This window comes from Sarcophilus harrisii, chromosome 1, assembly GCF_902635505.1.
Source record: "Sarcophilus harrisii chromosome 1, mSarHar1.11, whole genome shotgun sequence".
Taxonomy (NCBI): Eukaryota; Metazoa; Chordata; class Mammalia; order Dasyuromorphia; family Dasyuridae; genus Sarcophilus; species Sarcophilus harrisii.
This window is the reverse complement of record NC_045426.1, coordinates 561653215-561681186: the sequence shown is the minus strand read 5'-3', so window position 1 is coordinate 561681186 and position 27972 is coordinate 561653215. Positions and strand designations below refer to the sequence as shown.

The window sequence follows — 27972 nt, the reverse complement described above, 5'->3', positions numbered from 1 at the left end:
ATGAAGGGGAGTAGTGTGAGGGAAATCTGAATGGGTTGGTGCCAGATCGTGGAGGATTTTAAATACTAGTCAAAGGAGCTGGAACACAAAGAAAGGAACTACTGAGGATTTTTTTGAGGGGGCCAAAGAATGACAAGACTAGCTCTTTTATTTTGTAAGTAACATGAAGAATACAATAGGAGGTGGGAATAGAAGAAGGGAGAAAAAAGCTATAGCAGGATGTCTTGTTTGGATGCTGCTCTGATAGTAGCTGGAAATCATTGTCTCCACCCAGTTGGTAGCAACAAGAATGGAGAAGGGCAGATACATCCAGGAGATGCTGCAGAGGTGCAATACTGATGAGTATTATCCTCCAAAGTCATCATCTCAGAGAGAAGGTGTTGCTATACTAACTTGTTTCATTGATGTTGCCCCTTTCAACACTGCTTTGGAACTCTGCTTTTGGAATTCCAGCTTATAAATCTCATAAGAATATCATCTCTGTTGCTTTGTAGTTCGACCTTTGACAAAAATAAACAACAAACAAAAAAGCCATTTACCTCATTCATTAAAATTAGCTCTGGAGGACTTTTATCTGTTCCCCAAAAACAAATCCATTGTCACATGACAAGAATTTCAAACCCAAGGATGGGCAAAAGAATGTGGTACACATTGTCATTCTAAAACAGAAGTTCCAATGATGTTTGGAGCATTGCAAGCATCATTGGAATACTGTGTTTGCATGGCCTTCTAACATAACTGCTTTGAAAGGGACAACAATGACTTGAGTGAATTTTAGAGAAATTTTCCAAGAAAAGAAGAAATGTTTTATTACTATGATTGGTTATAAGAATATACCAAAAGGAATTCAAATTTTATGGTTTGTTTTTTTCCCCAATAATATTTTATTTGGCTCATTTGTTAAAGAGTTGCATATCTTCATAATCACCTATATAATTCCTTTTATTGATCAGACCTCTTCTACATTAGTATTCACTAAATAACATAGTGTGGCGGACAGAATTCTGAACTTCAAGTCAAAAGGATCTGGGATTCAAGTTCTGTGTGATATATATTAGGTGATCATAAGAAGATATATAATCTCTTTGAGTCTCAGAGTCCTCAGCTGTAAAATGGGATCACAATGGTATCATTTACCACATAAGGTTATTATGAGACTATATGGAACATATTATGAATGTCAGCTTTTTAAAAAAATGTTTTGAAACAACATAGACAAAGTATTAACTCTTAGTGTTACATTGTTGTGATACTGTACACACACACACACACACACACACACACACACATACATATGCTCTGAAAATCTGTAGAGAGACTTTTAAAAATTTTAGCTCTTAAAGTAAAAGTAAAAATAAAATTTTTGGTCTTTGTAATAATTCATAAACATTAAAATTTCAGTATATAAAGAACAAGAAAATTGTATGTGAAGCTATCAAAAACATGTTGAAGCATCAAAACTCATTAATTAAGTTAGGGGCAGCTAGATTGCTCAGTGGCTAGAGCTCTGGTCCTGACGTCAAAAGGACTTGAATTCAAATGTGGCCTCTGGCACTTGACATTTACTAGTTGTGTGATCTTGGGCAAGTCACTTAACCCCAGTTACCTTGCCAAAAACAGAAAAAAAGCATATTAAATTATGTGTAAAACCACAGATTTTTTTTCAAAGTATATAATAATTTTAATATGGTAGTCACAAAATTGCCTTTTTTGTGTCACCTTCTTAAGAGAAAATTTTCAAGGAAAGGGGAAATTTTTACTATTACCATGTTATAAGAATGTCGCAAAAATAATTCAAATTTTTAGACTGTGAAAGGGATAGATACACTCTCAGTGATTAAATGGTACCATTTTTACTGCATTGCTCTCAAAGAACTGATTCATGAGATAATTATAGTCTTGTCTTTTTGTTCCTTTATTGACTAGAACTCTTTGTCATTTTTGTTTTAGATTAGTATCCCCTTGACTGTGAAAGCAAGAATCATTCTAGAGGTCATTGAAGGAATGTGCTACTTACACAGAGAAGGTGTAATTCATAAAGACTTAAAGCCGGAAAACATCCTTGTGGATAATGACTTTCATGTTAAGGTGAAGATGGAGCTCACAGAATGCTGGGATCACTTTCTCTGTACTTTATGCAATCTCTCTACTCTGGTCTGTATATGTCTTCTGTGTGCTAAAAGCAATGTCAGCATACAGGATATTGGGTAACAATCAGCTCAATTCTTTACTGCTAGTGGTTATAATTTTAAAAAAGAAAAGAAAAAATAAATAAAAAGAAAAAAGCAAAACAAAAGATCAGCATTGTGGAATTGGAGGATGAAATATTCACTACTATTTCTTACACTGATTCCAGGTTAAGAGCAACATTTAGTAGTCTTTCTGGTCACACCAAAATTATATGGATTTTCCTAAGCAGAGATAAAACTGTTCCCTTTGACTTTTCATTTGTACATTTTTGTTTCTCTCCTATTTTCCCTTTTTTGTGTTTTCTTTCTGATTTCTGTATTTTCTTTACTGTCTCCTGGTCCTTCCTTCCCTTAGGTTCCAACCAGTGATTCCACAACAAGTAGTGTTATGGATCTATCCTCAGGGTGTCTCTTGCTGAATGAAACTTCTGGGTATGTGGAGCAGCTTATATCAAATGACCAGCGGACATTACATTACTGGGGGAGAAATATAAAGCACATATCCCCAGGTCATTTGCTAGTTACTCAGACAGGAGGTCTATTGAAAAGAAAATTTTTTTTCTTGCCCCTAGAAATTTCTGAATTTCTGAAGAAAAAAGTAGAAAATTTTAGCAGGGTTTTTTTTTTTTTTTAATTCTTTCTTTGATCCTAGCAAAAAGTGCCTTTAGCTTTTTTATATGTGCTTTGGAATTTTTTTACAGAAATTCAGATAAAAGAACAAAAGGAGGAAATTAATTTCCAAGATACATTTCCAAAGTAATTTCTAGATTCTAAGAAACAGTGGAACATTGTGGTATGATGATAAAGAGTTCTAAGTATAGAGCCAAAGGATCTTGGTTGAAATCCCAGCTCTGCCATTTACTGCCTGTATGACTTTACACAACTTGAATTCAATTTCTTTATTTACTTTATATTAATCTTTCTTTATATTTAAAATGAGAAGATTAAGCTAAATGTCTTCTCACATCTCTTTCAGCTCTAAATCTATGACAGTAAACCAATAATTTATTATTGACAGTTTTCATTTAGGTAAAGTAGTCAGAACTTTTTAAGCATAATTTTACTAGTTAAATTTTCCTAAATCATGAACCTTTATCTGAATGCTATCATTTTAAAAAATTCATTTTGTTTTCCTTTGTTTTCAAAGAGGACCAATGACATCACAAAGTGATGTTTTGACTTGCTCATGAAGTGGATTTCAGTTAGGCAGAGCTGTACAAAGTCCTCAGTCTCACTCTCTCTGCCCGAGTCATTGAAGTTCAGTGGCAGGACAAAAGTTAAGATGACCTGCAGTAGTCCAGAATACATTTGGTGACTTTGGCATCTTGTTTGCCCAACTAATCTCTCAGTGTTCCTCAGTGCTGCTTCAACTGCCTTCATGGTCATTGGGGGAAAAATTGTTTCTCATCTACCCATTCCTCTGGGGAAAGTTTTCACATGCTTAAGATAGACACCCCCCAAATTCACTGACAAATTTGAGGCCATAAGTTACTTTCCATTTGGTGGCTTTGTACATATTACAACGTGGAGCCACAGGTGAGATTTGGGTGAAGGTAGACACCAAAGATGGATTAACATCCTTGAAAAAGGCTCGGCAAACTCTCATACCAGAGATATTCCTGTTCCCTGAACACCTCATGCACCACAGCAGCTAAGTGATGAAGTGGATAGACTACTCAGCCTGGAATCAGGAACATTTTTCTGAGTTTAAATCTGGCCTCAGACATTTATTAATTGTGAGACCCTGGACAAATCACTTGACCCTGTTTTTCCTCAGTTCTTCATCTATAAAATGAGCTGGAGAAGCTAATGGCAAATCATTTCACTATCTTTGCCAAAAAAAAAAATTTCAAATGGGGTCAAGAAGAGTTGGACATCACTGAAAAACAACTAAACAACAACTTTTGACTCTAAATCTACTGCTATTTCCTCTATATCATATATCCTCATGTAAAAATTCATCTATCTGTAATGACTTGCATAAAACCAAAATTTTCTTCAAGATTTCATGATGACTTCCTTCTTAATACAACAAACATTTATTAAGCATTGTATTAGGCAGTGGAGATACATAAATGAAAAATGACTCAATCTCTGCTTTGAAGAGCTTACAGATTAATGAGTGATGCAAAGACACGTTTATACACACATATATATATATATATATATATATATATATATATATATATATATAGGCCCAATATTAGGTAGAATGTAGTAGGAACAAAGGAGATAGGCAAACAAAGTATATAAAAAAATCTGAAGAGGGAGTGGTCACTTTCCAAGATTACCTCACTCATGTATTCTGTCCTTTGATCTCTGGTTTTGCCTTCTTTTGCAGATAGCAGATCTTGGTGTTGCGTCCTTTAAGACCTGGAGCAAACTGACTAAAGAGGAAAACAACAGGCAGAGGAAAATAAATACTGCTGCTAAGGGGAACGCTGGCCGCTTAAGTACCGCAGCTAAGGCAAATGCTGGCACCCTGTTGTACATGGCTCCAGAACACTTGAATGATGTCAACGCAAAACCCACTGACAAGTCAGATGTGTATAGCTTTGCCATAGTGCTCTGGGCAATTTTTGCAAACAAGGAACCATATGAAAGTAAGACATACGTAGGGGAATATCATATGATTAACCCAAATTGTCCCATGATATTAAGACCTTTAAAATTGCTAAATATTAAGATCTTTAGAAAATCAGTTACAATTTAAAGGAAACTTGGGCTAAAAATAAAAGATTCATAGAAGAAATTTTAATACTTTATCCAAACCTTGGATGGGATCTTTAAAGTCATCAACAAAAGGGAATTCATATATTTATTTAACACAACTTGAGCAAACTGCTGTGCTAATCTCTGAAGGACAGAAAGATGTATAAAACATAGTTCCTATCCTCAAAGAACTTACAATCTAGAAGGAGAGGTATAAGGCAAAACAGGCACACCACAGAACAGCCTATCATTAGATGTTCTGTTGCAGAAAAAAAATTAATGGAAAATTAGTGGAAATTGACAGTTTGGGAACTGCAAACTAACTTTTTAGGGGTGCCAGATAGTAGGAAGGGTTTGCTTTTTTGAACTTTGGATTTGAGCTTTTGGATTGAATTCGTCTGGATATAATGGTGAAAATGAGTAGAAAATAACATAGGAAGAGAAGGTACAGCTACCTGTGGTGTCTCTGGTGTTGAAGCCTGAGTTTTCATCCCTTATGTTATCATTGATGCTCTTGGATATCTATGTTCATATTGTTCCAAAGTCCATACGTAATGTGTATCAGAACAATGAAGTTGTGGTTAAATCCAGCTTGTCCTGTTTGTATTGTACTAACTGAGCTTGTTCTCAATTTCCCATCCCTAGTAAAGAATGCTCATTTGTTATTAGAGATATTTAATATAGGGAATGTGATTTCCCCCTTACTGGAAGACTTTGAAAAGGGGCACAATGACCATTTCATGAATCTCACTTGTTTTTTCATCGAATTTATAATGATATATATATATATATCATATATTATAATATAATGAAATTATAATATCCTCAATTATATAGAGAGAATATATATTCTGTAGAGGATATAATGAAGGATAGAATGGGAATTGTTCCTTGATTTCAGAAGTTTACAGTATAAGGAGAGATATACATACGATACATACATGCATACCTACACACACACACACCCCAACATACAAACTAGGTAGAAAAACTAAAGAGGTCTCTTGATGAGAGTGAAAGAGGAAAGGGTAAAAGCTGATTTAAAGCTTAACATCAAAAAAACTAAAATCTTAGCAACTAGTTTCATCACTTCCTGGTAAATCAAAGGAGAAGAAATGTAAACAGTGTCACATTTTGTATTCTTGGGCTCAAAGATCAGGGTAGATGGCAACCACAGTTATAAAATTAAAAGATGCTTGCTTATGGAAAATCTGGACAGCATCCTAAAAGACAGATATGATTTTGCCAACAAAGGTCTGATTTGGCAAAGCTATGTTTTTTTTTCTGACTCAGGTCAGTAAGACCTGAATTCAAATTGAACCTCAGAGACTTATTAGCTATATGACCTTGGGAAAGTAACTTAATCCTGTTTAACCCAGTTTGTCATCTATAAAAAGAGCTAGAAAAGGAAATGGCAAAGCACTTCAGTATCTTTGCCAAGAATATCCCACAAATGGGGTCACAAAGAATCAGACATGACTGAAATACCTGAACAACATAGTTGCGAGAATTGGACTGTAAGGAAAACTGAATGCCTCAGAATCACAGTGCTAAAGAAACCTTTTAAGACTCCCTTGGACAGCAAGATCAAATCTGTCAATACTTAAATAAATTAGTTAAGGAAATTCACTAGAAGGTCAAATATATGAACCGAAGCTTTAATACTTTAGCAATATAATAAGATGTGACTCATTGGAAAAGACCCTGTTGTTGAGAAAGATTGAAGGAAAAAGGAAAAGGAGACAGCAGAGGATGAGATGGATAGATAGTGTCATAGAAGCAATGAGAGGTAGTGGATTCCTCTTCACTAGATATATTTGAAGAGAAACTGAATGACCATTTGTTGGGACATAGAAGGAATTCTTGTTCAAGCATGGATTGGATTGGATGGCCACTCAGATCCCTTCAGACTCTGAAATCCTGTGATTCTGAGATGTTGACAGAAAGTGTCCTGTGAAATTTGAGTAGTAAAAAAACTGCTTTTAGCTAGGGCAATCTAATAAGCAATAGGTGGCATCTGAGATAGACTTTGCAGAAAGAAAAAGAGTCTTCACAGGCAGCGATGTGGAAGGAAGATCTCCCATGCATAGAAGATGGTCTATGAAAAGTTCAAAAAGAGGAAATGGCTGGTAGTCATGTCTGGAGAATTACATACTATGTGAAAATGAATTGAACAAAATATGACTTGAAAGAGAAGTTGTAGAGGGCCTTAAATGCCACCCTAGCTAGTTTGTATTTAATCCTAAAAATTAGTAAGCCACAGGTATGACAAAATCAGTTTTCTATATTAGGAAAATTATTTCAGTGCTATGGAGATTGGCCTCCACTAAAGACCCATCCTGGTACTTAATCATGGTGAGGAGATGACCTTGGATTTTTGAAGTTTGTGTTAATGGATCAAAAATTTATGAGTCCTGCTAGTATAGATATGGCATATATGGACACCATGGCGCATTTTATGTCCAAAGATCGGTGTAAAGATCCACTACCAACTTGGTTTGGACTGATTAACATTTAGACCACAGGATTACATACTAATAGATAGAGGACTTGCAGTTTGAATCAGCAAAGTAAATACACATACCAGCAGAGTTACAGAACTTTGAAATAAATGGAAAGTGAATTGGAGAGAGGAGTCTGGATACTGGAGGGCTAATTTGGAGGATATAATAGTATAGATGAGAAGTAATGAAGGTCTGAATTAGCATAGGAAATGAATGCAGAACATTACTTAATGTGGAAACAAGTTTGACTAACTGGTTATAAGAAATGAGGGTGAAGAAAGATTTGTGAATTTGAGCTTGGACAACTAAACATAGCTCTGCCAACAAAAGAAATAAAAGAGCTGGGAGGATGGGGTAATAATTGAAATCTTGAAAGTGATTAAGACCATGGAAGACCCAGCCACAGCAGCATCTCAATAACACCTTCTGAGACTATCCCTATTGTTTTTTTAAAAGTGGACCTACGATACTGTTATAAGGACTTAAGGATAGAGGGAAATACATTGTTGATTAAGATGAACTAAACTGCAGAAATAAGATTATGAAGAAAAGGGAAGGAAACTGAAGTTAGAATAGGGAAGGCTGTCTAGGGAAGGATTAAGGGAACAGGGCTTATGATGAAAGCAAACATTAGGCTTAAGAGAAGTGAATTGAGAAGAGGACAGTCAGTTATTTTTAAAAGAAGGGAATATCAGTGTTCAAGATCTTGAGGACTACAGTTTTAAATGATTTAAAGTTATGACTACTCCATTGAGTAAATCAAGTAGAATGGGGGCGGAGGTCATAAGAGATTGATGAATCTCAGAAAGATAGGGTCATAGTATAAATATTCTAACAAGAAAGGTCATAATGTAAATATTGAAGTTACTAAGGAGCATAATGGAAGTTTAGGAGTAGACTAAAAAGAATGTAAATTAATCTTTTGAAAGTTGAGAAAGACTGGGACAGAAAATAAAGACTTAATGTTAGAGGTTTCACAAATCATTGCTCCCAGTTAAATTTTGAGGACTTAGAAGAAAACATGAGTGATAATAGTATAGCTAGGGGGTATAAGCCTTGAGATATCTCATTCCTTGAGAAGATGACCTATGAAATTCCTTCCAACTAAGGCATACTCTAAGTTACTCTATGCCATTGTAGACATTAAAAGCAATTCCTGGTACAGATAAAGGTAAAAACTTTGTTTACATATCTTCCTTTGCCTATGATCACTGTTATGAAGGGAGACTGGAAAAAGAATGGTAATGATGAAGCTTATCTTTGCCTTTCAGATGCTATTTGTGAACGACAAATAATAACATGCATTGGAAATGGAAACAGACCAGATGTGGCAGAAATTGCTGAAAAGTGTCCAAAGGAGATCATTAATCTCATGGTACACTGCTGGAATGGGAATCCAAAAGATCGACCAACCTTTAATGGTAAGATGTTTATGAATCTGGCTATAGCTATATAAAGATTTTCATGGATGCTGCTGATAGGAGCTCAGAAAATTAAGTCCAAAATTCTAAATAGTTTCAAATTGACTTTCCAAATCTTTTAAAATGATTTTTTTAAGCATTCAAAATAACAAAACCAAATATCTCATTTCTATCCTTTGTATCTCTTCCCTCCCCTAGTTTGTTAATCATGTTTGACAAGTGACTAGTGAATAACTCAGCATATACTGTACATAAGTATGTTCATCTGATATAATTGCTAAATAAAAGGACTGGAATTCTTGCATTTGGAGAGTCACAATGATTCTGTGAAGCATATAAAAACATTCTGTGACTGATTCTGATCTGCATGGAAGACAGTGATTTTTTTAATTGGCTGTAGTTGTAGAACGGGGGCCATCTTCAAAAGGCCTCCTGCTTTCTCAATTGGAGTTCTGTTATTAGTTTGATTTATTGACCATTGGCATGGGTAAGTGACAATGATATAAGAGGAGAACCCTAGACCCTCTCTTGTAGCCTAGGAATACAGGTTCAATTTCTTTGCCTGCTGTGTTATTTGTTCTTTTTCATTTTAGCTAAAGGAAGTTGAGAGCTATGACTTTTGTGAGTTTCAGACAGCCAGGAGAGCAAGATATCCAAGGTCTAGGTGTTCAGGAGCCCTGCTTTCCTGACTTTTTGAAATATCAAAGACAATAACCTCCAACTTCCTGCTTCTCAGGATATCAATTATGAGTTAACTTCAAAGCTTGGCCCTGGTCTAGGGGACAGGACTCCTAGGCCAGCACCTCTCCCCTTATAAAAGACTTTCTTTTTCCCAATACTATCAACAAAGAAGTCAGATTATGAGTACAGGTTGCTCGTCACTATCAGCAAAGAAGTGAGTTCCTGAGTAGAGACCTGACTAAGAAAGCAAGAGGCCGTTGAACAAATTGATGTACTCTGTGTAGGCTTTAGAGAACAGGTTTATTGGCAAATCCCATTATACTTGCATTGTGTATGTGTGTGTGTGTGTGTGTGTGTGTTTGTGTTCAGTTTAGAACAAGAATATACATTGGAGAGAGGAGCAGGGAAGGAACAGAAATGAATCAGAGAAAGTTTCATTGAGAAAGTGGTACCTGACATGGAGGAAGGGAAGTTATCAAAAGGAGTTGAAAGGGAGAGGCAGAATGACAAAGGCAGGCTTGTGAAAATGATTAGGGGCAGAATGATGGGAGAGAGCAGGATAAGAACTATAGACAATGGGTAGTTCTTTTTGATAGGAAAGCAGGACTAGAGTATAGAGAATATATGATGATAATAATAATAATAGCTAATAATCTTTAATATGTGCCAGGGACATGTAAGCGTTTATAACTATTATCTCATTTACATTATTATCTTATAACATCTCTGAAATGGAGGTCCCCATTTTACAGATAAAGAAATTGAGGCAAACAGAGGTTGTTACATGCCCAGGATCACACATCAAATAAATATCTGAGGCCATAGGCTACCAAGTATTGGATTGTAGCAACTCATGAGTCTTTGTTACTTCCTAGAGATTCTTCCTGTCCAGCCTGTGATCACTTTTCTTATTCTCTTTATCACAGAACTATTTTCTTTTATTGTTTTGTTTTTTCTAATCACTCTTTAGGGGCATTTCATCTTGTAAAATAACAACTCATTACTTTTACTTTTGTAAAATACTAGTAAATATTTTACAGTGAAGAACACTGATGAATAGCAGCATAAGGAATAAAGGCTTAATCAGCAAGTAGTGAGAAGCCAGTGAAGCTTTTGAGCAGAAGATTGATATGATCAGAGCAATACAATAAGGAGAATTTTATTGGGCAGGTAGAGAAAGATAAGTTGGAGAAGGGAAAGACAAAGGCAGAAAGAGCCCTAAGGGAAGGAAAATCATTTCAGTGATAATAAAAAAGAGAGAATGGATCCAAGAAAAATTGGAAGAAGGGGATAGACTCACAAGCAACTTAGCAATTAGTTAATAAAGAGTGACTTCTCTTCTCACTTGTCCACACAGAACTCTTAATTCTCTATTTGCCTTTGTACATTGAACAATGTCATCTTGCTTTGCCATCAAGGATCCATAGTTCCCAGTCATCTGAAGCAATAAATTAAAATAAGAAGTGCTGAGTTAGTCTGCTCTGATCTGTGAAGGGGAATCTGGGAAAAAACAATACCAATCCAAGACCTTGGGTGCTTCCTAGAGCATCCTAGCATGCTTTATGTCCTGTCTAATATATTAGCAACTCTTTTATTAATTTTCTTTATTAAGGAACTATTTCCCACCCCCATCCCCCATTTCCAATTAACTCTATAGTCACTCCAGGGTCAACTCACTTTATATAGATGACAAATCAACATTTTTACTTTTGTGTTACAAAATGTTAAAACTTAAAAAAAATTTTTTTTTACAGAAATTGACCAAGAATTCAGACCTTTCTACCTTGAACAATTTGAAAAAAAGGTAGAAGAAGATGTAAAGAACTTAAAAGTAAGTAGTTTAGTGGATGCACAAAAATGGACATTTATGTCACATATTTGTATGCTTAATTGAGTAAGGAGGAATAGCATTACTATTTTTATGTTTTTTTCCAAGCACTTCATCTTAGTGATAACAAAAAATGAACACTAGCAGCTAAGTTTTCCTTTTTTTTTTTTTGTTTTGTTTTGTGTGTGTGTGTGTGTGTGTGTGTGTGTGTGTGCATGCTACATAAGGAAAAGAGGATCAAAGAAAGAATAAACCCCTCAGCTCAGGGTGGATTGAATAATTAAAATGGAAAGGAAAAGCTAAGAGCAGGAAGAACTATTCAACTTTTACTCTGTTTCTGCTTTCTTTTGGTCACAATCTTTGGATTGTGGATAGAAAAGTTAGAACAAAAAAATGGATAATAGGGAGTTGAAACTCAAGATAACTAGAGAGATAATAATATCTAGCTGCCCTTGATGAACTCTTCACTTGACTATAGTGAACTAGATCCTTGGGTACTGAAAGAACTGGTAGCTGTAATGACTGATCCATTGTCAGTGATCTCTGAAAGATGGTGAACAGCAGAGGTACTCAAGCCCAAAGAAGGACAAATGTAGTCCCAATTTTCAAAAAAGTAAAAGAAGTTGAATCTTCAAATCACAGACCAAATAGCTTGACTTCAAGGACTGACAAAATTCTAAAACATTTTACTGAAGCTACAATTCTAACATCTAGTAACGGAAGCAATGGTCACAGAGAATGATCAGTATGGCTTCATCAAGAATAGAATCATACCAGACCAACTTTCATTTTTTGACAGCATTCCCCAGGTCAGAAGAATGCTATAGTTACAGTATGTCTAGATGTCAGCAAACTACTTATAAAACTTCTCATGCTGTCTTTATGGAAAATATGGAAAAAAGTAGACTAGATGATAACATAGTTAGCTGGATTCAGAATATGCTAAATTGCCAGAAAATATTGTAAGCAGAGGTTGCATGATGAAGTGGAGAAAGGACTGAACTTAGGGTAGTTGGATTCAACTTTCTATTCTGACATTTACTAGCCAGTTGAATCTGGGTAAGTGATTTAATCCTATCTATGTCAGTTTTTTCATCTGTAAAATGAAGAAGATAACAATTCCCAGCCTATTTCATAAAATTCTTGTGAGGAAAACATTTTGCAAACTTTAAAATGCTACATAAATGTGAACTGTTGCCATTATTATTATTATTCAGAATTCAGTATCAACTTGGAAAGAGATCTTTATTAAAATATCCCAAGGATGGCCTTTAGCCCCCATACTGTTTAGATGATGGCACACTTACCATGTCTGTAGATAACACAGAAATGGAAGGCATAGCTAACACATTAAATGACTAACTCAAGATTCCAAAGCATCATGACAGTTTAAAACAATGGAATAAATCAAATATGGTGAAATTTTATTATAGTACTTTACAAGTGCTAGTTAGAGATCATTAACTGACTGTAAAAAAGATAGGGGTTGGGTAGAGTAATGGATTGTATTTTTTTTTTCCTTTTTTGTTTTATTTATTTTTTATTTTAAATTTGCATTGCACCCAGTTACATATAGAAATAACTTTTCCCCCCTTTTTACATATTTCCATATGAATCATGTGGGGAGGAAAAATTCAGAACAAAAAAAAGAAGAAAAAGAAAATAAGTGAACATAGCATGTGTTGATTTACATTCAGTCTTAATAGTTCACTCTTTGGATGACATTTTCTATTCAAAGTTTATTGGGATTGCCTTGGATCATTTAACCTCTTAGAAGAAGCAAGTCCAACATAGTTAATCATCACACAATCTTGCTGTTGGTATGCACAATGTTTTTCTGCTCCTGCTTGTTTTTTTTTTTTTTTTTTACCTAACTTTTTATTGACAGAACCCATGCCAGGGTAATTTTTTACAACATTATCCCTTGCACTCACTTCTGTTCCGATTTTTCCCCTCCCTCTCCCCCACCCCTTCCCCGATGGCAAACAGTCCTATACATGTTAAATAGGTTACAGTATATTCTAGATACAATATATGTGTGCAGAACCAAACAGTTTTCTTGTTGCTCAGGGAGAATTGGATTCAGAAGGTATAAATAACCTGGGAAGAAAAACAAAAATGCAAGCAGTTTACATTCATTTCCCAGTGTTTGTATTGTATTCTTAATATAAATCAATAAATAGTGTGTAATGAAGTCTTAGGATATGTGAAAAGATAAATAGTGCAGATAAGAGCCTTACTGAACTCTGTCCTGGTCAGACAGCACCCTGGAATATTGTGTTCATTTCTAGGTGCAACATTTTAATAAAGATACTGATACTATCTTCTGGGAAGACAGAGGAATAGGTCAGAAAATTTCAAGCTCTCCAGATTTCCTCCACAAACAGAACAAAATTATACTTCAAGGTGAACAGAGACTGCTGAAAAAAAAAAAGACTTGGGGCAGAATAGGAGTCCTCCAGACCCTAGGACCTGGGTGTGAAGTGTAAACAGTTCCAGGGTAGCTCCACTGAAACAGCAAGCTATTCTTGGGGACAGCTAGGTTTGGAGGTAGCCTCTGTCACAATCTCAGGAACTTTCACTTCTGGGGTAGCCTGGAGAGTCATGGGTCTGAGTCAGAGAAAACTAAAGGAACCTCTGCTGATTAAGAATGTCAGGCCCAGCTGTGCTTCCAAGATTCTGCCCTGGAGAAGAAGGAACCAGCCCACATCTGGCAGGTATAGAAGTAGTGAGGTAGGGATGCTGCTGGCTATGGGCACTTGGAGGAAGATGGATCAGTTGGTTTGGGATTCCAGGAAAATTGAAGTGAAGGCATTATCTTCTCCACCCAGGATTAAAGGAGCTTACACTAATACTTCTCATTAAAAAAAATTAAAATAAAGAGCAAGCAAAGGGGAAAAAATCTGACCATAAAAACTTGCTATGGAAATAGGAAAGACTGAGGTTCATAGAAGAGGATATTGAAGTTAAAAAAGTCTTTCCTACACCAAAAAGTAATGTTAAATGGCTCCCTGCCCAGAAAGAACTTACAGAGGAAAAACTAAAATAAATAAATAAATCATCAATAAATAAAAAATTCAGCTACTGAAGAAAAAGTAGATTATGAAAAAAAAAAAGCTATCCAACTAGAAAAGGAAATACAGAGTCTTTGAGAAGAAATGAAAAAAATAGAATAGAATGTAAAACATAAGAAAAACAACAAAACTATGGAAAACAGATTAAGAAGAGAAAATATTAAGAATAATTGACCTAAATTAAAGAAAATTGTCCTGGAATTATAAAACATTAGGGCAAAGCAGAAATAGAAAAAAATCCACTAATCACCACTTCAAAGAGATCCTAGATGGAAAACACAAAGCAATATTATTGCCAGATTTCAACTACCCCTTCCCCCCAGATCAAAGAGAAAATCCTACAAAAAAACAAACCCAACTCAAATATGCTAGAGCTACAAATAGAATTGTAGAAGATTTATCAGCAGCTACAATAAAAAAAACTGCGGATCCTGGAATAATTTGTGTTTTGGGCTTTTTCTGTAGGAAGCATACCCTGCTCCAAATGAAGTAGTGAAAAGGATGCAGTCTCTCCAGATTGATTCAGTACCAGTGTCTCCAAGCAGAACAAATTCAGGTAACTTCCAGGATACTTTCAAGTCACTTCATTTGTGCTTTCACTCATTCCTTTAACTAACATTTGTTGAGGATTCACTATTTGTAAAATGGTTTTCAAGACAAAGCAAGGTACAGAGAAATGTAATAGTTGTTCTCTGCCCTCAAAAACTTCATAATCTTCTTGGGGAGTCAAAATATATACACAAAACTTTAAATAAAAACATAAAGAGTTATCAGAAGCAGAATGTGATTAGTCAGATAAATGGCACAGATGGTAAGTATATAAATTTACTTTCCTGTCATCACTGTTGCTTCTTAATACTGTGGTATTTGGGAGTAAAACTGGCTGAAGTCAGCTTCCTATTTGTCAGAGACTCCCTGACCTTTATCAGCCACAGTAATTGATCAGTGAAAAAAACACTTTCATAGAAGGAGGCTGGCTCCAGAATATTCCCATAGCATAGCATCTACAGACTTTGACTACGTTTTCATCACAGACCCTCTTTGTACATGCTTGACTTCTGGGTGACAGGAAAAATGGACTTCCTTTCCCTCAGGAATGCAAACAGGATAATTCCCCTGACAGTGTTCTTGAAGGAATGGCACAGAAATATCCATTGGGAAGGATGAACTTTATTATTGCCCATAGATGCTTTTCTTAAACCCTATTCTAATATTTGAACTCTGCAATTCAAAAAAAAAAAAATGTTACCAGTTCACCAAGAATATGATAGCAGTTCTGCCTTTGTCTACTTCCCTAAAAATGTTGACCACACAAACTTCAGCCAGAAGGGCTATATCAAAGCTGCTGGCCTTATGTGGCAAGCAGAATCCTCCCAAGCCCATTTTATGGGGCTGCATGTCCCGCACCTGTCCTCTCTTAACCTCCAGGCCTTGTCACACTTCTCTTTTCTTGTTGTGTTCTCTACTATCATCCAGGTGAATAGGCCCATCTAACCTTAACTTAACTGGCAAAATACTGAGATTTTGAAGATATTTTCAATTTAACCACTCTAACTACATGTTATATACAGGATGTGAATTATTTCTGGTCATAGAAATGCTTGTGAAGCAAGGTTACAAGGAGAATAAATGATCTAGTTACAACATTTATTTAGAATAATGGATGAAAAGATGTTTTGATTAAAAAAAAAAAGAACGTTTAATTGTGGTAACTTTCCTCCTTTTTCCTCACAACTCCTTGCCATTCCTTCTTTAACTGGGGTACTTTTATTTCTGGATCTCTCTTTATATTGTACCCTTCCTCCTAGATATGAATTATCATTTGTTATTTCTCTTATTTCCTATGGGAAAAAAGAGATTCATAGACTTATAATTATTTTCAAATTTTTCTATAGTGTTTTGATAAGATTCAGTGACATAATGATGTAAGATTCATCTGAGATAATATACATAAAGCACTTTGCAAACTTTAAAAATTTTATATAAATATCAACTATTATTATTTATGACTTTAAGATATACTGTATTTTTTAAAATGTGTTGAGATGCTTTCATTTAATACTTCTGTTTCTTTCCATGCTACAGAACAGCCCAATTCACTCCATAGCTCCCAGGAACTCAGGACTAGTAGTGTTGATGAGTCCATGTTTGCTCCCTGTCCTGACAACCAGCCAGTGGAGAATCAGGTCTCTCCTGAAGCCCTCATTCTACAAAGCAAGCTACAGGAAGAGGCAAATTACCATCTTTTTGGCAGCCGAATGGATAAGGGGACAAATGACCACCTTAGATACCTTGCAGCTAAAAGAGAAGAAGAAAGGAGACGAAGAGTCTCCCATGATCCTTTCACAGTGGCACCTGTTCAACCTCAGAAGTATAGGTTTCATCAGAATACTTTTATTTCTGAGGGGGGCTCCTGTCCTCGGGATGCAAATAGTCATAGCAATCTGTTACACCAACCAGCAGAGCTATCTACACCATTACAAGTAACAGTGTTGAATAACCATCAAGTTTTTGGATCAAGGTCAATAGATCCAAGAGCAAGCAATATGTATGGACTAAACCTAAGCAGTGTAGCTACCCCCTCTAAAACACCTGTACCTGAGTCTGCCACAGGAGCAAACATGCCAACTCTTCCATTTAATACAATAGGTAAGAAATTCAACTTTTTGACTTGGACTCTCTTACCTGCTTCTTTCCTATATCTAGTAGTTTCCTGAAAGTAAAGTTGACATTGACTCTATTATGACATTCATAGGGGTAGCAATTGTCTTTTTAACATTTGTTTTTTAGGATGGCAAGACACTCAGAATTAAGTGAGTCACCCAGGGTCAGACAACTAATAAGTGTCTGAGGCTAAATTTGAACTCAGTCCATGCTTACCCCTCTCTTTTTATTATTTTGCAAATGCCAAGTGCACAGAACCATGAATTGGCTACTTAGGGTGAGGATTTTGGTCCAAAAAACATTTGTTAAGCAGAGATTCTTAAGGTAGGGTTCATTAACTTGTTTGTTTTTTAAAATATATTTTGCTAACTATTTCAATATAGGGCACCTACGAGGCACAGTGGATAGAGTGCCAGGCCTGAAGTTAGGAAGAATCATCTTCCTCAGCATAAATCTGATTTCAGATACTTAATAGCCATGTGACCCTGAGCAAGTCATTGAACTCTACCTGCTTCAGTTCCTTATCTGTAAAATGAACTAGAAAAGGAAATGGCAAATCCCTCATTGTTTTTGCCAAGAAAACTCCAAATGAAGTCATGAAGAATCAGGCAGGACTAAAAAAATTAAACAAAAAAAACAATTTTAATATAATTTATTTCCTTTGTAATTCTATGTATCATATTTTTGCACTTAATAGAATTTTTCTGTTAAGAAGTCCATAAGCTCTACCAGACTACCAAAGGACTCTATAACCTGCAAAAAAAAAAAAAAAAAAAAAAAAAAAAAAAGGATTCCTGCTTTTTTTGTTTTTTTCTTTTTTTATTTTTCCCCAGTTTTTAAACATTTTTATTTAAAGTTTTAAGTTCCATATTTTATCCCTCCTTACCGCCTACTTCCCTGAGATGTTAAGCAATCAGATATTATGTAAAACATTTCCATATTAGTCATTTTGTACAAGAAGACTGGAATAAAAGAAAAAGAACGAAAGTGAAAAATAGCATGTTTCTGTATGTACTCAGTTAATATCAGTTCTTTCTCTAGAGGTGAATAGTATGCTACATCATTATTCCTTTGGAATTGTCTTGGATAATTGTATTGCTGAGAATAGCTAAGTCATTCACAGTTCTTCATAGAACCATGTTGCTGTTAATGTGTACAACATTCTCCTAGTTCTTTTTACTTCATTTGATTTCACAAGGCATGATGATATGCATCAGTTCATATAAGTCTTTCTAAGACATCCTGCCTGTCAAAAAAAAAATTTTTTTAAAAAGAAAAGCACATTTTTGTATGTGGTATACTTTGTACTTCCACGTTGCAAGAACCAAGAATTACTATCCTAGAGATAATATAATCCACAATATTACAAATAAGTGATATACTTCAAAACATTATTTATCTTCTAAAATTAGTTCTGCAAGGCCTATGTGAGCACAGAAAAGCCTAGATATGTCCATTCTCTCTTATTCCTTTGGAGCACTTCTTCCTATTCTAGTTGGATTCATTAGTAAGAGAATTTTTTCCATAGATATTCTATGAAAGTTAACAAAATTTAAAAGTAATTCAAGTTGTTGAAAATTGTCTCTTGTCTAGAGAATAGTTGTAGATACTTACATGTTAAATATTGCTTTTGTTATTTTCCAGACTGTACTTTTCTTTAGCCTATGGAGGCTTTGGCTTATAAATTCTTGATCTTGTGTTCTTATGGGATTGTATATTTAGGGCTAAAAGGCACCTTGGTAGCCATTTACTTCTTGCTAGTTGGCTTTATAATTTTCTCATTTTTATAGCTTGAAATATGCATTAGTGTTATTTTAAATATATAACAATAACAAATAGGAAAGGATTTGCTATGTTTTTATTTTTGTCTCCTGAAGGTAAGGAGTAAGACTTAGATTTTGTGATTTTTGTGTCATCATACAGGTCAAGTAAGAGGCACGTCACCTATGAGAAAGAATTTCGCTTTTGCTCATCTAAATCCTGTACCTCCAACAGGCCTAGGTAACAATTATAGAATTGACAACAGATCCTGACTGTCTTCAGGAGAAGTGACTTGATTCTAATTTAATGTTCATCTTTAAATATTTGTCAGTATTTCCTTAAAAATTTAATGGCTTCTATTAAGTGGTACCCAATTGTACCTGTTTTGTACTCTGCCTGCTGTAGTCTTTGAAAGAACGATATGAACATTAATTTGCCCATTTCAGAACCACTGCAAATTTCCTCAGAGCCATATTAAATATTTCATATTTTTAAATGGCAGCAATAGGGGTTTAAAAGAGAATCATATAGAAAAGATATTAATAATTACAAACAACTATAAGATAAAAAAGCTTCACTCAGGGTTTATCATTGTTGACTCCAAGTTCTAATTTTCTCATGTGCTAAAGTCTGAGTATATTCTGGGTGTTTTTTTCTATAAGACATTGCCTAAGAAATTATTTGCTATAGTCAGAGTCCTGCCAAGTTGCATAAATTTTGAAACAATATCTATTTCATAGTCAGCTTGGCCTCCTGGAAACCATTTTCCATCCTGCTTCCCAATTCGAACTTTTTTTTTCTTTGTCTTTGCTATTCTTAAAAGCATTTAAAAGCCTCAGCATAAAGATATTTTGTCCTTTAACAGTTGTAAGAAGATGGCTTCCTTTCTATTTTTATATTTGTAAATGAGGAGTGATAGACTTCCTATATTGAACCTTTTTCAAAATGTCCAGTAAATATCTGCAGAACTTTTCATAGCTGGTGCTCTAAAAAGATGGTACAATATAATGTTCTTTGCAAAATAATCCTATTGAAATGTTCTTTGTGCTTTCATTTGGGATTCCTGGGGTAAGTGTTGATAATTCACTAGATACTAAAATTCACAGGGTAAGCATGTCAAATATTATCTAAAGTTAAGTTTTTACTGACATTTTTAAGTTTTTGCCTTCCCATCTCTACTTCACTTGTATTAATTAGTAAGATAATGATAAAAGTAACCTAACTACTGAGAAACTGGGCTAGGAAACTTGGTTACGTAATACTGACCTATAGGTAATTGTATTTTGGGAGAGTTATACAAAATGAGAAATTGAGTTGATTAGACTTTTCCCCAGGCTGTGCTTTCCCACTTACTTTAAAATTATACTTATTTAACTTTGTTTACTTTTCCCTTCTTCCTCACCTCCCCAAACTTGTTTTTCTTTAGAAAACTACAAATTCATCAATAGTACCGGCATTCAGGTTGGAAACAACAATTATATGGTTTTTGAAGAAAGCAGTCTGCCTATTGAAATCACATCTTCAAATATTCAACAAGAGCCAGAATCCAAATATCTACATATATTTGGTAATATCTCTTTGAAGAAATCTTTTCCCAGTTATTTAAGGTTTCTCTCTTTTAAGATGGATGGAATTCTAATACTCATTTTATTTTCCTCTCTATTGTGATCTTTTGAATAAGATAGTAGCCAAGGTTGGAAAAAAGCAGTAAAGAATGGATGACACTAATGGCCAAGGCCTGTTTGATTCAGTTAGGAAGAAAAGAAAAAGTCAAGTCAACTAGCTTTTATGAAGCACTTATTCAGTGATGGGTGCTGTATTAAACACTAGGGAGACAAATAGAGGCAACTCCCCCCCCCCCCCACTTAAGGAACTCCAGTCTAATGGGGGAGATAAAATATAAACTGCATATAAATAAGATATATACAGGATAACTTAGAAATAAGCAAAAGCATTTTTCTTTCCCTTTCAACACCTTTCTGGGTTCAAAGAAGGAGAATTTGGAAATATTTCCTTTCTCCTTTCAACATAAAACTCTGTATCCTTAGCACAGAGTATCTTAGAATGTTAAATTTAAACTATAAGGGACTTTAGAGATCAATCATTCCAGCTCCCTTCCTGAGCTTGATTATTAGTTTTAGAAGGCTGAGGAATTTGTTTTTTTGGAGTATTATATCTAGGTGTTTCTCTTTTTCCTTTGGTAGAAAATACTACTAGTCTGCTTGATAAACATCTGGACCCAATAAGAGACAATCTTGGAAAGATTTGGAAAAAATGCGCTCGAAAGTTGGGCTTCACTGAATCTCAAATTGATGAAATCGACCATGACTATGATCGAGATGGACTGAAAGAAAAGGTTTATCAGATGATCCAAAAGTGGCTATTGAGGGAAGGCAACAGGGGCGCCACTGTTGGAAAGCTAGCCAGAGCCCTCTATGCGTGCCAGAGAATAGATCTTCTTACCATTTTGGAATCTGTAAGCCAAGACTAGCCCGATTGGAGTAAATTAAAAGAAATCAATGCAAATGTCCCTTTTAACAGTGCAAAAAGTTGTAAAGTATGCTGTCTGAATGATAGTTCTCTGAGGTCATCTGAGCCCAACTGCATTCAGGCTGTGCAGCATCATCCATTACCACTGAGTTAGTCAGTGATCCTGTCTTTCTACAGGGTAAGTACTAGCCAGCCTGCAGGAAAGGGCAGCTTGCATGTGCAATAATCTTTAGCACTACTTTCATCTCCCTATGATGCTCTAATAGGAAAGGAGCTGAGGTGGCACTCATCTCATTTGAAATGTGTACCAATCAATTTTTCCTTTATATGAAATTTTTTACTCCTGTCTATAAAAGTAATTTGAATTCAGAAGTGGAGCCAACCTATTCTACTGCCTTAAGTATGTTACAATAAACTCCTTTTTTCTTATTTCTGGAGTTTGCCTTATCAATCATGGCATGGCCTGAAGGAAGATTTCTTTTAACAATTGTCTTAAGTCATTTGACATAAGAGTTAAAAAAGGAATTTACCTTCTGGAAAGAACTTGTATAAACTTCTTAAACTCAACTAATAAGAAAAAGGTTGAAGTTTTTAAAAACAAAGATGAAGTTAAGAATAATGAAAGATTAGGGGAAAAAAGAAATTTTGGAGAGGGGAAATGGCTAAATGACTTTACAACTCTTCACAAAGCTTTTATCTTCAAATATGCCATTTATCTAAAAGCTTGATATTTTGCTCAAGTGAATATAGCAATCTGACTGAAGAAGTCTGTAGAATATAAATCAAGTTTTTAGTTTTGTGCTCTTATCTCCATACTTTGCCATTGGTAAAATGTAGTTTAAAAAAAAAAAAAAAAGGTCTGGAGATTTTTTACTATATAGTCTGACCTGATTCAAATGTTCTACACCTAATAAATATCACTGATGACATAAGAGAATGAGAGTAAGAGATCCCCTCTGGTGATGTCTTAGATTCCTTGAGAAAGTCTGTCTCAAAGGGGGATATTTGCATTAAAAAGACAGCTTGCTAAAAAGACAGCTTCTTAGTGGGCAAGGATTTGTCAGTACTATTGCAAAGGTGAGTTAACACTGAGAATATATCTTCATCAGCTTTCTTAATGGGCAGGGTCCAGTTTAGGAATTAGCAAAGGTGGATTAACACTGAGAAGAAAATGTATTCATCATTGGCAAAATCCAGTTAGGATTTAGCAAAGATACAGTTCAGAATCCTCTTTTATTAGTCTTCTGAGGCCTTCTGGGGTTTGCCCAGGCCCCCCTGAGCTGGGGGCAATTCAAGGGACTAATCTCCAATTCAAGAGAGGGTAGTGATTATGGCCCTGGCCAAGATCTCTAATTAAAAGAGATTACTTATCATGAATGGGTGTGGCCTTTCCTAGGGTTTGAGAATTAGGAATTCCTCCCTTTGGGGGAGGCAATTTCAGGGCTCCCTCAAAGGTTAAAGGGAACATAATTTACATCATCAGCAACTGGTGAAAATGTTACAATGGGAGACTAGCTAACTCCACAATATACTATAAGCTTCAAGACTCATTCTGCTTTTACCCATTGAGATTAAGAACAGAATGGAATTGCAAGGAGTTCAGGTTTATGGATTTCATTAGTATAGGGCTGATAGGGTACTAGGATTGAATCCAAAATATCTTGGGTTGTTATTGTATACTTGGACCATCTCCAAATCGAGAGGCAAAAATTTTTATTATTATGCTAAGTTCCAAAAAGAAATTAACGATTAACAAGAGGAAAGAGGGAAATAACTTGAACCATAAAGCTTGCAAAGCTCCTAATGAACTAGCAATTAAGGGGGAGGGAAGAGTTTTATATAATAAAAGAATAAGAATTGATATTTATATCTTGGACTGTGGAATTCAACAAGGGTCCACATAAGGACAATATAATTCTGTCAATGTTTCTCCCTTCTTGCCTCAGAATAATTAGCATATAGTAATGATGGGAATTTAACGAGGGCCCACTGTACAAAGGCCCACTTAAGGACACTTACATTCAACAAAGGTTGTCTCTCATCAGTCTCTCACCCTGTGCCCACCTGACTACCAAGAACCTGGTCTTTTACTGGAATCTTATTCAGCCCATCCCTTTCTAAATACAAATCTTCGACTTCTGTGTAATTTATCATCTAAAAGAGTGATTCCCATTAAAAGGGGGAAAAAATGTGTCAAAGACAGGACTTGACATGTTCAAAGAATCAAGTTTTACATATTTTCAGTATATTTTTAAATTTTTTTCTGTGATTATGAGCTATTTAGATAAAAATAGGTTGATTATATATATATATATATATAATTTTTTTTCCTTGCTTGCTTTGGTACTGTTACATTTCCAGAAGAAAAATTTTAAAATATTCATGAGAAAAATATAGAACACAAGATTTTTTAAGGTTGAATGTTGAAAACATCTTTGCATGTAATTGGAAAAATAAAAAAGCTATTATTAACAAAAAAAGAGGTAAAAATCAAGAAAATCATTTGACCCTAAAAATCATTCCCCGATATTAACAATATTTAGGGGGCCAAATACACAGAAGCCCCCGATTTATTTAGTACAGCAGAGGAAATATCTTTCACTCATACAGATAGGCACCAATTCAGTAATTTAAGCATAGTCCCGAGCTCAAAGACATTAAGTGGATTGCTCAAGATCACAACCAACAATCTCTAAAGCAGGACTTGGGCTCAAGGCGTTCTAACCCAAGGCTGGCTCCACCTACTTCACCAAGCCGCTTCTCATTTGCAACCTACTTGCTTTTTATCAAACTAGTATCCTAGTTCCCCCTAGCTGAGTGCAAAATTCTTGGTGCGCTTATTTAACAGGGCAAGTATACAGTCACAAACGCCTTTCTCTTCGAAAACTTTCCCGGAAAAGAAGCAATAAACTGGGAAAATATTTTTACAGTCAAAGGTTCTGATAAAGGCCTCATTTCCAAAATATATAATTAACTCTAATTTATAAAAAATCAAGCCATTCTCCAATTGAAAAATGGTCAAAAGATATGAACAGACAATTCTCAGATGAAGAAATGGAAACTATTTCTAGTCATATGAAAAGATGCTCCAAGTCATTATTAATCAGAGAAATGCAAATTAAGACAACTCTAAGATACCACTACACACCTGTCAGATTGGCTAAGATGACAGGAAAAAATAATGATTGTTGGAGGGGATGCGGGAAAACTGGGACATTGATGCATTGTTGGTGGAGTTGTGAACGAATCCAACCATTCTGGAGAGTAGTTTGGAACTATGCTCAAAAAGTTATCAAACTGTGCATACCCTTTGATCCAGCAGTGTTACTACTGGGATTATATCCCAAAGAGATTATAAAGAAGGGAAAGGGACCTGTATGTGCACGAATGTTTGTGGCAGCCCTTTTTGTAGTGGCTAGAAACTGGAAACTGAATGGATGTCCATCAGTTGGAGAATGGCTGAATAAATTGTGGTATATGAATATTATGGAATATTACTGTTCTGTAAGAAATGACCAACAGGATGATTTCAGAAAGGCCTGGAGAGACTTACACGAACTGATGCTGAGTGAAATGAGCAGGACCAGGAGATCATTATATACTTCAACAACAATACTATATGATGACCAGTTCTGATGGACCAGGCCATCCTCAGCAACGAGATCAACCAAATCATTTCCAATGGAGCAGTAATGAACTGAACTAGCTATGCCCAGAAAAAGAACTCTGGGAGATGACTAAAAACCATTACATTGAATTCCCAATCCCTATATTTATGCCCACCTGCATTTTTGATTTCCTTCACAAGCTAATTGTACAATATTTCAGAGTCTGATTCTTTTTGTACAGCAAAATAACGGTTTGGTCATGTATACTTATTGTGTATCTAAGTTATATTTTAATATATTTAACATCTGGTCATCCTGCCATCTGGGGGAGGGGCAGGGGAGGAAGGAGGGGAAAAATTGGAACAAGAGGTTTGGCAATTGTTAATGCTGTAAAGTTACCCATGCATATAACCTGTAAATAAAAGGCTATTAAATAAAAAAAAAAAAAAAAAAAAAAAAAAAAAAACTTTCCCGGAAAAGAGGTGCGGCCCGAAGAGAGTCTAAGGTTAGAGTCTGGAGGTCGACGGAAGTGTCTGCCGCCTGACCCTCCCGTTTGCTGCTCCTCCTTTTCCTTCCGGTGGTCATGAATAACGAGATTAATATGTTCATGAGCTAGAATAAAAAAGCTTTCCAAAGGTCCCGGATGGAAGGTAATGGCTGTCATTTAGCGGGGAACAAAAAAGGGAGATTTAAAAAAAAGCTAGTCCGCAAAGGCCAAACTCCGAGACAGGCCAGCCGTTTGCAACTTGTCTAACTGGGCGGACTTACGTTTAGCCGAGTTTTGTACTGGAGGCGTTGTGGAACAACATCCTTTATTCCTCCTCCTCCGGCCTCGGGGGCGGAGCCGAGACCAGGGGGGAGGAGGGGCCGTGCGCATGCGTTTTAAGCAGAACCTGGCGCAGACATGGCGGCGATGGTTAACCAGGCCTCCCTTCGGCTGCGGCTCCTTGTCTCCTGGCTAAAGCCCCGAGCCGTGGCTGCGGCTGCCTACGGGTAATCACGCTCGCCCTCTCCGTAGTTGGGGAGAAGGAGAGGGTTTGCCGTTTGGGGGGGGAGGGGCAGCGTTGTACCTGGGGTTAGTTCCCTTTAATCTCCCACAGTCGAGCACAGTTAGATGGACCCCGAGCCTCACGCCTGCGGGGTGAGGGAACTTGCGCCCTAGCCTGCTTTCCGATTGGCGCAGCTGCGGAAAGGGAGAGGGCCACAGGGCAGCCAATCTGAGAAGACCTTCCCCCACCCCCCCCCCCACCCCCACCCCCACCCGGGCAGTCCCGGCCTCTGTGGCTCTGGTGCGCGTGAGTTCATTTTAGCGGGGTTTTTCATACGCGCCGTGTGTTGCCTAAGGGGGGAAAGTTCTGATGCTGAAGGCCTTGAATCTTGTTTGCGGTTTAGATTGTAAGTTCCTTAAGAACAGGGACTGTTTACTTTCCCAGCCTGACGCTTAGTAAATGCTTTAATAAAACGCTTGCTGACTGACTGTAACCTTGGAATTGTCCGCTTGTAATTTAAGCCTCACTTTCTTTGCCTGTGAGATCTGAGCCAGTCTAGCTCTAGAGCTATGATTTAGGAAAAGAGACGACGTTTTGTGTATTTTGCCTTGGTCTTGGTGTCCCGTGACTCGGAGGAGGAAATGAAATGGATAGTTTATTTTGTTTGTTTTTGTATTTCTACATTAATCAGCTACAAAGTATCAAGTATCGTTTTCTAGAGAGGTGGAATCTAAAGCAGTTGAGTGCGATGAGGCATTTTACTTTTTTTTAATGGTATTTTATTTTTCCAAATATATGTAAAAATAGTTTTCCAGTATTCATTTTTGTAAAAAAAAATTTTTTGTGTGTGTTCTAAATTTTTCTCCTCCCTCATCCCCCAAATAGCAGACAATCTGATGTAGGTTAAATATGTGCAACTGTTAAAAACACGTTTCCATATTTATCGTATGCACAGAAAGGGGGGGGGGGGTGAGAAAGAAACAAAGCTTGATACACAGAATTCTCTCTGGATGTGATTGACATTTTCCATCCCAATTCTGTTAGAATTACCTGACCTAACCTAAATAAAAGATGTCTGCGTTTCTTCCTAGAGGGATTGTGGCTTTTAACTGCTTTTTTTGTTTTGTTTTGCAGGCAAAGATACCATGGTAATTATTATAGCTTTTGATGTTGTTCATTCTTTCAATTATATTGACTTCTTGATCTCATGGACCATAGCATATCTGCCCCTTCTACACTCCCTCTCAAAAGTCTGTCCAAGTTCATGTTCATCTCTTCTGTGACGCTTTCCATCCATCTCAACTTAGCTGTTCTTTTTTCTTTTTTCCTTCAATTTTTCCCAACATCATTTTTTTTTTTAAGATATAGGAAGTAATACCTATTTTCCAATGGAAGAAGTTGCGATTAGGAGAGGTTAAATGACCAGGCCGTGTCTGAGCCAGAATTTTAAAGGTTTATCACTACCTGTCTCTTAGTGTAATGAATTCATTAGCTAATTTGGTTCATTGTATTCTTTGTAGACCTGAATGACTTGGGTTGTTTTTGAACCTTCCCAGTGTGTACAGAGTTGCATAACAGATATATTACTGAGATATATTGGCTTGTAGTGAGTCCTTGAATTAACTAAACCTTTGGGATGGAGCCAAAATCCGTACAAATATTTTTGAAGCATCAAGTTTTTGCCCCTCACAGTGCTAGGCAGAAAGTCTCTACTGTTAAGGAATTTATATCCTATTAGAGAAAGATATGTACATAGATAAAGTTTAAAAAAGACAAAGTAATTTCTGGGTTGTGGAGAAAACTCTGGAAGTTGGTTGGAGGAATCAGAATAGGCTTTCTGTAATCAGAGGCTACTACTAAATAAAATTAGTCTTTGAATAATTCCAAGAGTATAGTCTAGGTCTTTCCTAAACTATTCCATCATTTATTCCACTACCTTGTAAGTATCAAATGTTTAATGAATTCTAACTTCATATAAGTTATTTTCATAGTTATAAATTATTGCGATTTTAATATAATTCTTTTTATGTTTCAGCCAAAGTAACCTTTGT

At 35.9% G+C, this 27972-nt stretch overlaps 2 protein-coding genes and 1 long non-coding RNA gene across 8 annotated transcripts in view; 2 read left to right on the top strand and 1 right to left on the bottom strand.

Moving 5' to 3' along the window:
• RIPK1 (receptor interacting serine/threonine kinase 1) overlaps positions 1–23497 on the top strand; it is a 42655-nt gene extending 19158 nt beyond the window's left edge. For all 4 annotated transcript variants that reach the window (XM_012541682.3, XM_012541681.3, XM_012541684.3 and 1 more), the window contains 9 exons: positions 1951–2088; positions 4531–4792; positions 8677–8826; positions 11262–11338; positions 14875–14965; positions 16495–17058; positions 18997–19074; positions 20261–20401; positions 21039–23497. In XM_012541682.3, coding sequence (XP_012397136.2) covers positions 1951–2088; positions 4531–4792; positions 8677–8826; positions 11262–11338; positions 14875–14965; positions 16495–17058; positions 18997–19074; positions 20261–20401; positions 21039–21325 — 1788 coding nt within the window. In that variant the 3' untranslated portion in view covers positions 21326–23497. The remainder of the gene's footprint in view (positions 1–1950; positions 2089–4530; positions 4793–8676; positions 8827–11261; positions 11339–14874; positions 14966–16494; positions 17059–18996; positions 19075–20260; positions 20402–21038) is intronic.
• On the bottom strand, positions 109–25782 carry LOC105749357. Its single transcript, XR_002769396.2, has 4 exons — positions 25701–25782; positions 4481–4576; positions 2018–2233; positions 109–500 (listed from the first exon to the last, which is right to left on the bottom strand). It is a non-coding gene; the product is annotated as an uncharacterized LOC105749357 (long non-coding RNA).
• Positions 25783–25818: 36 nt separating this feature from the next.
• BPHL (biphenyl hydrolase like) overlaps positions 25819–27972 on the top strand; it is a 60105-nt gene continuing 57951 nt past the window's right edge. For 2 of the 3 annotated variants that reach the window (XR_004231039.1, XM_012541688.1), the window contains exon 1: positions 25844–25925. Coding sequence is in view for 1 of the 3 variants with exons in the window: in XM_003760222.4 (XP_003760270.1) it covers positions 25837–25925 (89 nt within the window). In the remaining 2 variants the exon portion in view is untranslated. Of the gene's footprint in view, positions 25926–27972 lie in introns of all 3 variants that reach the window. The other variant, XM_003760222.4, reaches the window with a different exon arrangement.